Here is a 12,395-nt window from a genome sequence, read left to right on the forward strand (position 1 = left end):
CTACAAGTGAGAACTGAGAGGCTTGAACCCAGGTCTTTGTGCACTGTAATGTGTGTGCTTAACCTGGTATGCCACTGTCTGCCTCCTCAAAATGGACTTTTCATTTTATTTGGCACGGCATTCCATTTGTTTATAGTGAAAACAGCTTTATTTTATTTCATCTCTTGATTGATTGAGGGAGAAGTCTTATGGACAGAGTTCCTCATCAGAGTTGATGTAGTAGATCTTTACTTAGTTTAGAATGAAGTGAATTTTTAATATAAATCATTATTCTGTGAAATCTGTTACTGAGAATCTAGCACATAGAGTTTATAACACCAAGTTTGCCACTCGGTAAGCGTAATTTAAACAAAGTTTATAACTAACTCTGTTTTGTAACACAACCAAAAAAGGTCACAGAATATCTATCTCTGGGAAAGGTTAAACCCTTTAGTTTGGGGGATCACCAATCTGTACTATCCATTTCTCACAGTCACATAATGAACAATTTAACCTCAGTCACATAATGAACAATCAATCCATTAGGCCAAGGGTGGAGTTACTCTGTATAACAGAAGTAAATACTGAACCTGACAGTAGGGATACCACTGTGAAAGTGTGGGTGTTACTCACAAGATGCCATGCCACCCAAAATCAGTCCAGTCACTACATTCTACTTACTCTCCCCACCCAGGCTGTATCATCATAAAAAGGAGTGTGAAAATCAGCAATGGAAGTTTTTCTTTAGTCGAATTGTTTTTCTTTCTTTTTTAAAAACTATCTTTATTTATTTATTTATTGTATAGAGATGGCCAGAAATTGAGAGGGAAGGGGCAGACAGAGAAGGAGAGAGACAGAGAGATACCTGCAGCCCTGCTTCACCACTCACAAAGCTTTCTTCCTGCAGGTGAGGACCCAGGTCCTTGCACACTGTAACATGTGCTCAACTAGGTGCATCAATGCCCAGCCCCAGTCAAATTGTTTTTCTAAAGAGTTGGTCTCTGGAAAAAAAAATACTATTTAATTGAAATCATGTTACCTTACAGCATATGCATGGTTCAGGTATATATCAGTGAAAAGCAACATATACATATATATATATATAAATGAAATATCTCTATATATCTAGATGTCTGGTTTCTTTTGTGGTCACCAAAGATCCCTTATGTGGTTCATACACACACACACACACACACACACACACACACACACACACACACACACACACACACACACACACAGCATTAAAAGCTTCATCAAAGAGAGTGAGGACCAAATCATAGAAAGATATTCCTAGGACATACATACTGCTCCACTTCAGTAACATAAAGTAACAAGAGCTAACATTCAATGAACACCAACTCAGTGCCAAAAACCATTTCAAATATTTTTTTAAATTCAACTGTGAGTACCGACTTGGGGGTACTTTTGTGGATGCTTAAGAGTTGAGTGTATTTTCAAGGTATTTTGTTTTATTGAAAAAAAAACACAAACTAAATCATGCTATCCTGAAAAACTTTAGAGAACATTTCTTTAGAGGTTATATTTCCAATTTGTAAACATTGAAGGATTTGCCAAGAGAGAACCTTGTAGTACAAAATTTTGCTTAGCTCAAGTTCATCTTTAAAGGATCTTAGTGGCAGAACCTACAGCATGTGACCTGCTCAGATGCAAAGCAACACACAAACAGTTGGTATTTCTGAAGATTCTTGAATTTTCCTTTATAAAGAAGAGATGGTTTACATGGCATGGTGTTAGGTAATGCTTGTTCAGATGTCTTTTTTGTTGTTGTTGTTGCCCTTGTTGCTTTATTGTTGTAGTTATTGTTGTTGTTATTGATGTCATCGTTGTTGGATAGGATAGAGAGAAATGGAGAGAGGAGGGGAAGATAGAAAGGGGGAAAGAAACATAGACAACTACAGAACTGCTTCACCGCTTGTGAAGCGACTCCCCTGCAGGTGGGGGAGCTGGGGGCTCGAACCGCGATTCTAGTGCTGGTCTTTGCACTTTGCACCACGTGTGCTTAACCAGCTGCGCTACCGCTGGACTCCCCGTTCAGACTGTCTTAAGACCCAAGAAGTAGAGGGCCAGGATTAGATCAGTAGATGATGACAAAGATGCTACTCCACTAAAAAAACAGCACTTACTCCATCCCAGCAATCCAAAAGGGGATACATTTGAGAGCAATTAAAACCAAATACTTTACAGGGGGGTTGTTTGATTTATATAAAGAACTCTTCAGGGGGCTGGGCAGTGGCTTAAGTGCACAAAGTACTAAGTTTCTGGTTAAATGCACAAAGTACTAAGCACAAGGAGCTGGACAGGGATCTGGGTTTTGAGCCCCTGGCTCCCCAACTTCAGTAGTGCAGCAGGTCTGCAAGTGTCTATCTCTCCTCCTCTCTATCTCCCCCTCCCCTCTCAATTTCTCTCTATTCCATCCAATAAAAAAAAAAAAAAGGAAGAAAAAATGGCTACTAGGAGCAGCAGATTCGTAGTTCAGATGGAACCCCAGCAATAACCCTGGGGGCAAAAACAAACAATCAAGGAACTTTTGTTCAGTCACCAAGTGGCAGATGCTTCTAGGATTCCATCCTGACTTCCCTGGGCAAATGACCTCATCACCTCTCCAGAGCTCTACCCTACTAGGGGAAGACAGAAACAGGCTGAGGGTACAGATCAACCTGTCAATGTCCATGTCCAGTGGAGAAGCAATTACAGAAGCCAGACCTTCCACCTTCTGCACCCCCATAAAGAATTTTAGTTCAGGAAGTCGGGTGGTAGCGCAGGGGGTAAAATGCAGGTGGTGCAAAGCGCAAGGACCAACATAAAGATCCCAGTTTGAGCCCCGGGCTCTCCACCTGCAGGGGAGTTGCTTCACAAGCGGTGAAGCAGCTCTGCAGGTGTCTATCTTTCTCTCCCCCTCTCTGTCTTCCCCTCCTCTCTCCATCTCTCTCTGAACTATCCAACAACAATGACATCAATAACAACAATAATAACCATAACAGTAAAACAACAAGGGCAACAAAAGGGAATAAATAAACAAACATAAATAAAAAAGAATTTTAGTCCATTCTCCCAGAGGGATGAAGCAATGGAGAGGATGGGACACATAACTCTGGTGGTGGGAACTGCATGGAATTATGCCCCTGTTATCTTACAATCTTGTTAATCATTATTAAATAATTCATAAAACATTTTTTAAAAGAACTTCTGCAGGAAAAGATGGTTACAGCTTGGGTATTATTTATATTTATAAGACCCAAGGGATTAAAACATAAATTTGTAATATAGACCATTTTAGGCCATGCTCTTCTGTTCTAAAATATCACAGTAAAGGTGAATCTAGTGTTTTGAGTCAAGCACAGACTTACCCAGTGAAGCTCATATTCAGATGGCCTTGTTCTTCCTTCATCTTCCTCATATAAAGTGAAACCTTCCCTCCGAGCCTGATAATACTCCTTCCTCAACTTCTGGATTCGATCAGTGCTTCCACTCAGAGGTCGGCCACTACAGGTCAAAAACAAATGTAGTCACATGGTATACAGCACTCTGGAAACTCATCTTTTGTTCTCCTTATTAAAAGAGCTGACATCTACATTAATAATAATTCCATAATATAATTCAAATGCATTTGGGACACTGTAGGATCAGTAGAAGCAAAACAAAAACTGACCAAAGCTCAGAAAACAATCCTCATGTGGCTATAATTACCACTAAGGGTAAAAATATTTGACTCGAGATTAACTAATAAATTTGGAACTTTGGCATCTCCATTTGGAACAACTAAGAGAACCAGCAATTTTTCTTATGGTCATACCCACAGGGCTTGGTTACATTTTAATGTGGGCATCTTGTTTTCTCCAATAAGCCGGGTCTAGTTGAGAGTCAATAATTTATCCTCAGGATTGGCTGTGACACAGTGTTGGCAGATCTCCAAGTTCATTTTAGTGATATTCATACATTTGGGAGGGGGTGAGATCTATGTCACTATATGGTCACATCTGGGGCAAAGGGAAAGATAAATGGCTAGAAGTCATGCCAAAACATAAAAAGACAAATAAAAGGTGGTGACAGTAGGACATGCCATCTTGGTGGCTTGTGCAAGCTTCTCCTCTCTCTTCCTCATGCTCCCTGTTCTGGTTCTGTTGAAGTGAGAACAACCTCAAACAAAAAGTCATCTATATACAAATAATATCAAATGACATAATTATGGTGATGTTGTGTATGATACAGAAAATCTTTACAAAGGGATTTTTCAAAGTTAACCACTGCCAAATAATGTGATTATAGCAATGACTATCTATTGTCTTCTTAACCCTAAGACAGCAGGAATCTCCCACTTCTTCTATAGAGCCTATATTTGCCCCAGTCCTGGAACCTCTAGCGTGGAGCTCACTTTCTTGCATGCTTCTCTCAATTCATACCAAATAATACTGCATCCACTTATGCCAACCTAATCAATGCAACGAGTACCACCTCAGCATGTTTCTCTTCAGGCTGTATCCAGAGACATCAGGCATGGAATGCCAACCCTTCACCCTCATTACTCCAATGAGACCTTTCCTTTCATAGGATTCTCTAATTCCATTCCAGGTGGTTCACTGCCTAACAAAGTCCCAAGACCTAGATATAGACCAGGTCCCGTGAGATAGAGCATATGTTCACATGTATCCACAAATGAGGGCAAACTATATACCTGAAAGCAAAAGTACACAATAGTCTGCAATGAGTCAGCATAAAGTTCCTAATGAAATAGTATCTAATTAGACTTAGAAACCCTCCTCACCTATTTCCTATTACAGTTCTCTCACTCACTCCAAAGCTAACCTTATCAAAGGAAGGACTGCAAAAGCTGAACAAGGGCAAGAGACTGGCTTACTTTAATGATGACTCTTTAGTCACTATCAGGCCACCCCATCAGCTAGGGCCTTAGACGGGGGAGTCCTGAGATTCCCAAACAGACATGATGGGCCTAGACCTCAAATAAATCCCTCTTTCCATTGTAACCGGTCATCTCTATCAGGAACAACAAAATAGACCCCTTTGTGGGGCCCATAGGACCTTGCCCTCAACTTGGATCAACAATGGTAAAGAATGTTCCATTCTCTGAAGGGAGGCTGAAACAACATACTCTATGCTACACCTGAGGAACATGGGTCGATATTGGGGCAGCTTTGAATGACCACAAAATATTTTTTAACATGCTTTTTAGAAAGATAAAGTTTCTCTGAACATTTAGTGCAGACAATGAGAATAAAGCAGAAGGCATAGTACTTTGTTTTGAACCATGGAAAATCAAGAAAAGCAGGAAATTTCTCCCCTTCCCCCCACAACTTTTGACAGTTCAAATAGCTGCTCTTGCTCTTAGTACTAAGAGCTGACTATAGTTAGTGTCTGTATCCAATGCATGGGCTTCTGCTGATTATGTGAATGTATGGGCCATGCCCAAACTCACCAGATGAGTTCAATCAATGCTCCAAAACATCGCATGCATAATCTATTAGCTTACGCAAAAGAAACTGAAGCACTGAATTCAAGCAGAATGAAGTCACCAGTAATAAAGTAAAAAAGAAACTGATAAGGCACTGTTAAAAAAAAAAACCCTCCATAATTTACCTAGATATGTGGAAGGAAAAAAATCATAATCAGACTGTAAACTATTCTTCCATATGCCTAGAAATACATAATTTTTTAAATATGGGTTTGATCAGATTTCAGTTCTCAAACAGAGGATGGGGCAGGGCTACAAAATTAGCTGCTTATGATTCAGAAAATTTCCTTTAGCTGACAGGAACATGCCTATTTACCCAGAGAAGAAATCTGGCCTTAGAGAGAAAACAGGAAAGAAATCCAGAAAACCATGAACCATCTCAATGTAAAACATGGTATCACTTTTGCCCTTGTGTGAATATTTTTAAAAAGTTATGAGCCACTTTACAAACCTATTACGATAGGTTATACTACATCTAGACATTATATTTTGTTTTATTCTCCAGCTTTTAAAAAAAAAATAACCGTATCCATTTACTCCCCAAGTAGGAATTTTATGTAATAAATCTGAAGCAACAAATTCTGATTTTGACTTTTTTTCCTGCAGATAATACACATGGGTTTCTCATCAAATCAATAAAAAGGGTAAACACAACTATTATAATTGAAGAAGTTAGTTAATTGATTCTATTTTGTGTTGAAGATGCATTAAAAGAGAAACCTAAACATCCTTGACAAAGTAGCAGCAGGAGACAGAGAGTTAAAATGTATAGTTTATACAGCAAACATATGGATACAAACTTTTAGCTATATCACTTTATGCCAAGATCAGACACCACTAATTAAATATAATATTTGTACTTAAAGTGACTCTTAGAATCTTTTTAACATAGAACTTCAGAAAATCAACACTGACCTAAAGCACCTGGCATCTGAGTTGATTTTATTTATAAATCCTGTGTAGCAGGTTGGTAAATATCTCAAAATTTCCAAGAAATCGTAGAAGACAGAACTTAGTGTTCTCTTCCGTGGATTTGAAAACTTTGAAGGTCATGGTTAACAGATGATGATCAAGGTCTATCAGAGCAAAAAATATGTTCCCACCATGCCTATTACCAGCCTGTCTTCTTCATTATGTTTATGTCTTAGAGATTAGGGCCTGAGCAACTTTTTGGACCGAAATAGAAGTGAAAAACTAGCCTTGAGAACTTCCCTTTTGAAGAATTGCTTTTCCTCCTCGCTTTGTTGGATTTATCAGTACAGATTATTCTTTTTAAATTACCTTCAGGGGACTTGATGCCTATAAGATGAATCAACTGCACACACCCCCCCACCCCACACACACACCCTTTTTATCTGATAGGACAAAGAGAAATTGAATGGGAAGGGTGAAATAGAGGAGGAAGAGATAAAGACATTTGCAGCTCTGCTTCACCACTTGTGAAGCTTCCCCCTTTCAAGTGGGGGCTAGGCTGTGAACCTGGGTCCTTGCACATAGTGACATGTGCTCCTAGTCAAGGCCCCCAGTTCAGATTCTAAGAAAGCTTTTGCCTGATCACTTTAGAAGTGACATCAACTCACTCTCCCAACCTCATGCAATTAGTTAGGATTATCAGTAACCCCATTTCCAATTTGCTAACTTCACAAGTAGACTTTCTAAACAGACTGGTGATATCCAACAAAAGTAACCCGAACATCTGATGAAAACTATGCTGGTTATAGAAAGGAAAAGGGAGGGAAGGGGAGGTAGAGGTAGAGGGATCTCGGTGAGAATACAGTAGAACTTTGGTAGTGGGTTTAGTAAAGCTTTTATTCATAAGAGGTGCAAAGTTACAAGCCTGGAATTTTATAGTTACAAGAAGTCAACATAAAATCCATTTTTAAAAAGAAAACTGGGTTGGAGAGAGAGCTCACTGGGAAGGGTGTGTGTCTAGATTTGAGCTTCAGAAATCACATGAGTCTACCATGGTACTGGGGGCAGTTCTATTCTGTGTTTTTTCTCCCTCTCTGAATGAAAAACTCAGTACAGAAGCTATAAAATCAAGTTTGTGCAAGACCCCTGCTTAGTAAAAAAAGAAACCAATGAAATGAAAGAGACAGACAATGAAGCTTTATTATGTGTTCCTGGGATAAAGATTAACCAAACTTATGAAGAGAAGTCTGTATCACAACTGGGTTTGTATTTAGGCTATGACTGCCACTCCGAAACTCCCATCAGTTCAACTTTTATGTTACATTAAGAAATAGAGGAAAATTGATCTGTATGGTAGCGGTTTCTTATAAGTTATATTTCCTACTACATTAAAGGCAAATATTTAGTTAAACAGATTTTGCTTAAAACACTGTAGAGCTGGACAGAGTTTAAAGTTCTAATGGAGTTCAACATCATGTTATTTTCTTCCTAGCCACCTATAATAATATATTCACATATGCAATAAACATCACAGCAAAGCTCTATCTGCTTCTTTGGAATCCAATCTTTTTCTTCCAGTTCATAATTACCTCAACTGAAGTACATATTAAAATGAGCGCTTATTTGAGCATGCCATAGTTTCTTCCCATTACAGCTGTAGACTTAATACTTATTAAGCACCTATAATATCATGCCTTATGTACCTCACCTCATTTACTCCTTGGTCAAATCTGGAAGAATGTCATCTAGTAGTGACATCTCCCAGAGGGGTACACTGAGGCTCAGAGAAGTGAGGCAGTACCTCTGGTGAAGGGTGTGTCAGAAGACTCCTTGGCTAGTGTTAATTTCCACTGGATCATGTCGCCTTTTGAGAAAGGCATAAAAATGCAGCAGGCATTTGGGTAGCAGCATTTTCAAGTCAAAAAGAATTGAGCAGAGCACATTTACAGCCATACCATTTGATATTCTTTTATTTGCACAGATCTTTGCAATAAAAAATAGAAATAGAAGTAGCAAAAGTAATCAAAATATATGCCATGAAATCAGCAAGCATTAAAGAATGATGTTGGAGCAGTTGCAGACTGATCTTTCTGGGTAATTAATGTTACATCTCTAAAAGGTTTATGTGGGGAACTTGTATAAAATAGAATGAGGTGCTAAAGAGAATCAACATGTGGCAAAGATCCCACATGAAAGAGAAAGAACTGTGTATCAAAGACCAGGACTGGGAGTCAGCCAGTGCTGCTTCTGGTAAAATTTACCACAGACTAAATGGCAGGGTGTTGGCCACTGTCAGTAAACGGTTGTTGGCCTTGTGAATTAATCTGTGGTGACTTTGTGTGTTATGTCTAAGTGAGCACATATGGGAATACATAGGGTGCTAAGGAGGATGAAACTGTATTCGATTGCAGTCATTTCCAAGGAGCTGTCTCTGTTCTAGTGTCTTTCTGAGATAGCCTCAAGCAGCTCTTTATTTTGAAGGAGTGTTTGTGTTTGGTGAGTAGAGGGTCTGACCCTCCTTTGAAAGTATCTGCCTCAGCCTGGGGTCCAGATTTGGTGATGGCTAAGAAATATTCTTCAAGCTTTGAGATAAGCCAAAAAGAGAAGAATGAATACTAAATGATCTCACTTATTAGTGGAACTTAATAAATAGGGACTGGGAAGAGAGTACTAAGTGAAACATGGACTGGACACAGGTGTACTACACCAAAACAAAGGACTCTGGGAAGGAAGGAGGGTGGAAGGAAACCTGGGTGGGGGGGTGTTCTACAAAGCACCATCAATTAAAAAAAAAATTCTTTAGGAAATTGAGGATGAAGCTTAGTGGGAAAATGTATGCTTGTGTGTATTAGTCCCTGGGTTCTCTCCCTGGCACAAAACAAACAAAAGAAAACAAACAAAACCTACCTTTTAAAAATATTTATTTATTTTCTTATGTTTAATTACTTATTGGATAGACACAGCCAGAAACTGAGAGGGGAAAGAGTGACAGAAGGGGAGACAGAGAGACACCTGCAACACTGCTTCACCACTCATGAAGCTTTCCCCCTGCAGGTGGGAACCAGGGGCCTAAAGCTGAGTCCTTGCACTTTTTACTAGGTGCACTTAACCCAGTACACCAGCATCTGACTCCCCCACCCAAACTACCTTTTTTAAATAAACTTTAACAGAAATTCTTACCTAGATATGATTGCTACAAACTCACTGAAAAAATACTGAAATTAAAATAATCCATGACAATAACAATCAGTAGCATGGGGGATGTTTTCAACTTTGGTGTTGGATAGAATCTTTAAATTTTTATGAAGTTATAAAATGTCAATTTGATGTTTGCTATAAAAGCTTAATTATATGAATGTGGTGGTAATCATTCTATACTTACTAATGGTGGCATTTTAAATGTTTAATCAAAGGAGTGTTAGCTTCTTGAAACATGTAGAATGAAGAAAATCAAGAGGTAATTCCTTTTCTCCATTTCCCTTCCATTCAAAGAAATATTTTGTCTAATTTGTGTTTCAAGACTTGACATTTTTTATACTTTTAAACTTAGCAGCCAAGATCTGCCTTAGAAAGTAGGACATATTTCCTTGAAAAGTGGGAATACATTCCTAAAAGAACCAGAGAATCTCTGAAATCCACTCTGTTGATAAAATAAATAAAATAACATTAAGTGTTTACATGAACTATGTTTTACTAATCTCATTTTAAATTCTAAATTAAGTTGACTCTGTGGAAGAACAAAAAAAATTAAATGAATGCAGATAGAGACACAACAAAAAAGGAAAACTACAGACCAATATCTCTGATGAACATAGATGCAAAATATTAAACAAGATCTTGGCCAACCAAATACAACAGCATATCAAAAAGATTGTTCATCACGACCAAGTGGGATTCATCCCAGGAATGCAAGGCTGGTTCAAGATCTGTAAGTCAATCAATGTCATTCACCACATCAATAAAAGAAAAGCCAAAAACCACATGATTATCTCAATAGATGCAGAGAAAGCCTTTGACAAAATCCAACACCCATTCTTGCTCAAAACTCTACAAAATGAGAATAGACGGGAAATTCCTCAAGGTAGTGGAATCCATATATAGCAAACCTACAGCCAACAACATACTCAATGGACAGAAGTTGAAAGCATTTCCCCTCAGATCAGGGACTAGACAGGGCTGTCCACTATCACCATTACTCTTCAATATAGTATTGGAAGTTCTTGCCATAGCAATCAGACAAGAGAAAGAAATCAAAGGAATACAGATTGGAAGGGAAGAAGTCAAACTCTCACTATTTGCATGTGACATGATAATATACATAAAAAATCCTAAAGAACCTAGTAGAAAACTACTGGAAGTTATTAGGCAATATAGCAAGGTATCAGGCTACAAAATCAGTGTACAAAAATCAGTGGCATTTCTCTATGCAAATACTAAAACTGAAGAAGAAGACATCCAGAAATTACTACCATTCCCTGCTGCAACAAAATCAATCAAATACCTAGGAATAAAGCTGACCAAAGAAGTGAAAGACTTGTATACTGAAAACTATGAGTCACTCTTCAAGGAAATAGAAACTGATACCAATAAATGGAAAGACATCCCATGCTCATGGATTGGAAGAATTAATATAATAAAAATGAATATTCTCCACAGAGCCATATACAAATTTGATGTGATACCCATCAAAGTTCCACCAAGATTCTTTAAGAGAATAGAACAAAAACTACATTCATTTATCTGGAACCAGAAAACACCTAGAATCGACAAAACCACCTTGAGGTAAAGAAACAGAAGTGAAAGCATCACACTCCCAGATCTCAAACTATATTATAATGCCATCATCATCAAAACAGCCTGGTACTGGAACAAAAATAGGCACACAGACCAATTCATAATAGCTAAAACCTGGAAGCAACCCAGGTGCCCAACAGCAGATGACTGGCTGAGAAAGCTGTGGTACATATACACAATGGAATACTATGCAGCTATTAAGAACAATGAGCCCACCTTATCTGAGCCATCTTGGACAGAGCTAGAAGGAATTATGTTAAGTCAGCTAAGTCAGAAAGATAAAGATGAGTATGGGATGTCCCCACTCATCAACAGAAGTTGAGAAAGAAGAACAGAAAGGGAAACTAAAAGCAGGATCTGATTAAATCGAGAGCAGAGCACCAATGTAAAAACACTATGGTGAAGGGGAGGGTGGCCATTGGGCTTCCCGGAGTGGCGGGGTGGTGGTGGGGGTGGTTGGTGGGGATGGGGCACAGTCTTTTGGTGGTGGGAGTGGTGTTTATGTACAATCCTATTAAAGTGTAAACATATAAACCACTACTTAATTAATATGAGAGGGAAAAAATTGATCATATATCTAGAACTTCTTAAAACACAGACTGAGTATTTTTAATACATAGGCTGTCTTTGATATGTTGTCTCTCCCAAAAGCCTAGACCAGGGAGAACAGAAGCAACCAGTAGCATAGCTATATACAAGATGCTGGGTATTATACCCCAAACCCTAACAAAGGGACTTTTCAAAGTTAACCCTATCACCAAATAATGTGATGATAACAATAATTATCCATTGTCTTCTTGAACCCTAAGACAACAGGAACCTACATTTCCACTATAGAGCCTATATTTCCCCCAGTCCTGGAACCTTAGGGTGGGGCCCACTTTTCTGCATGCTGCTCTCAATTCAAATCAAATAATATTGCATCCGTGGATAGCGACCTAATCAACGCAACGAGTGCCACCCCAGCATGCTTCACGTCAGACTGTGACCAGAGACTTCAGGTATGGAATGACAACCCTTCACCTTCATCACTTGGGTGAGACCTTTCCTTTCATAGTATTCTCTAATTCCATTCCAGGTGGTCCACTCCCCAATAAAGTCCCCAAACCTAGATATAGTCCAGGTGCCCTGAGACAGAGCATAGGTTCACACGTGACCATAAACTAGGGGAAAAATATATACCTGAAAGTAGAAGTACACAAGAGCATGCAGGGAATAC

At 38.8% G+C, this 12,395-nt stretch overlaps 1 protein-coding gene across 2 annotated transcripts in view; it reads right to left on the reverse strand.

The window, feature by feature from the left end:
* The window catches only part of PARD3B (par-3 family cell polarity regulator beta), a 1,240,289-nt gene that overhangs the window by 135,190 nt on the left and 1,092,704 nt on the right, over positions 1 to 12,395 (reverse strand). For both annotated transcript variants that reach the window (XM_060194068.1, XM_060194070.1), the window contains one exon: positions 3,351 to 3,486. In XM_060194068.1, the coding sequence (XP_060050051.1) occupies positions 3,351 to 3,486 (136 nt within the window). The remainder of the gene's footprint in view (positions 1 to 3,350; positions 3,487 to 12,395) is intronic.

The sequence above is a fragment of the Erinaceus europaeus genome, chromosome 7, assembly GCF_950295315.1.
Source record: "Erinaceus europaeus chromosome 7, mEriEur2.1, whole genome shotgun sequence".
NCBI classification, from domain to species: Eukaryota; Metazoa; Chordata; class Mammalia; order Eulipotyphla; family Erinaceidae; genus Erinaceus; species Erinaceus europaeus.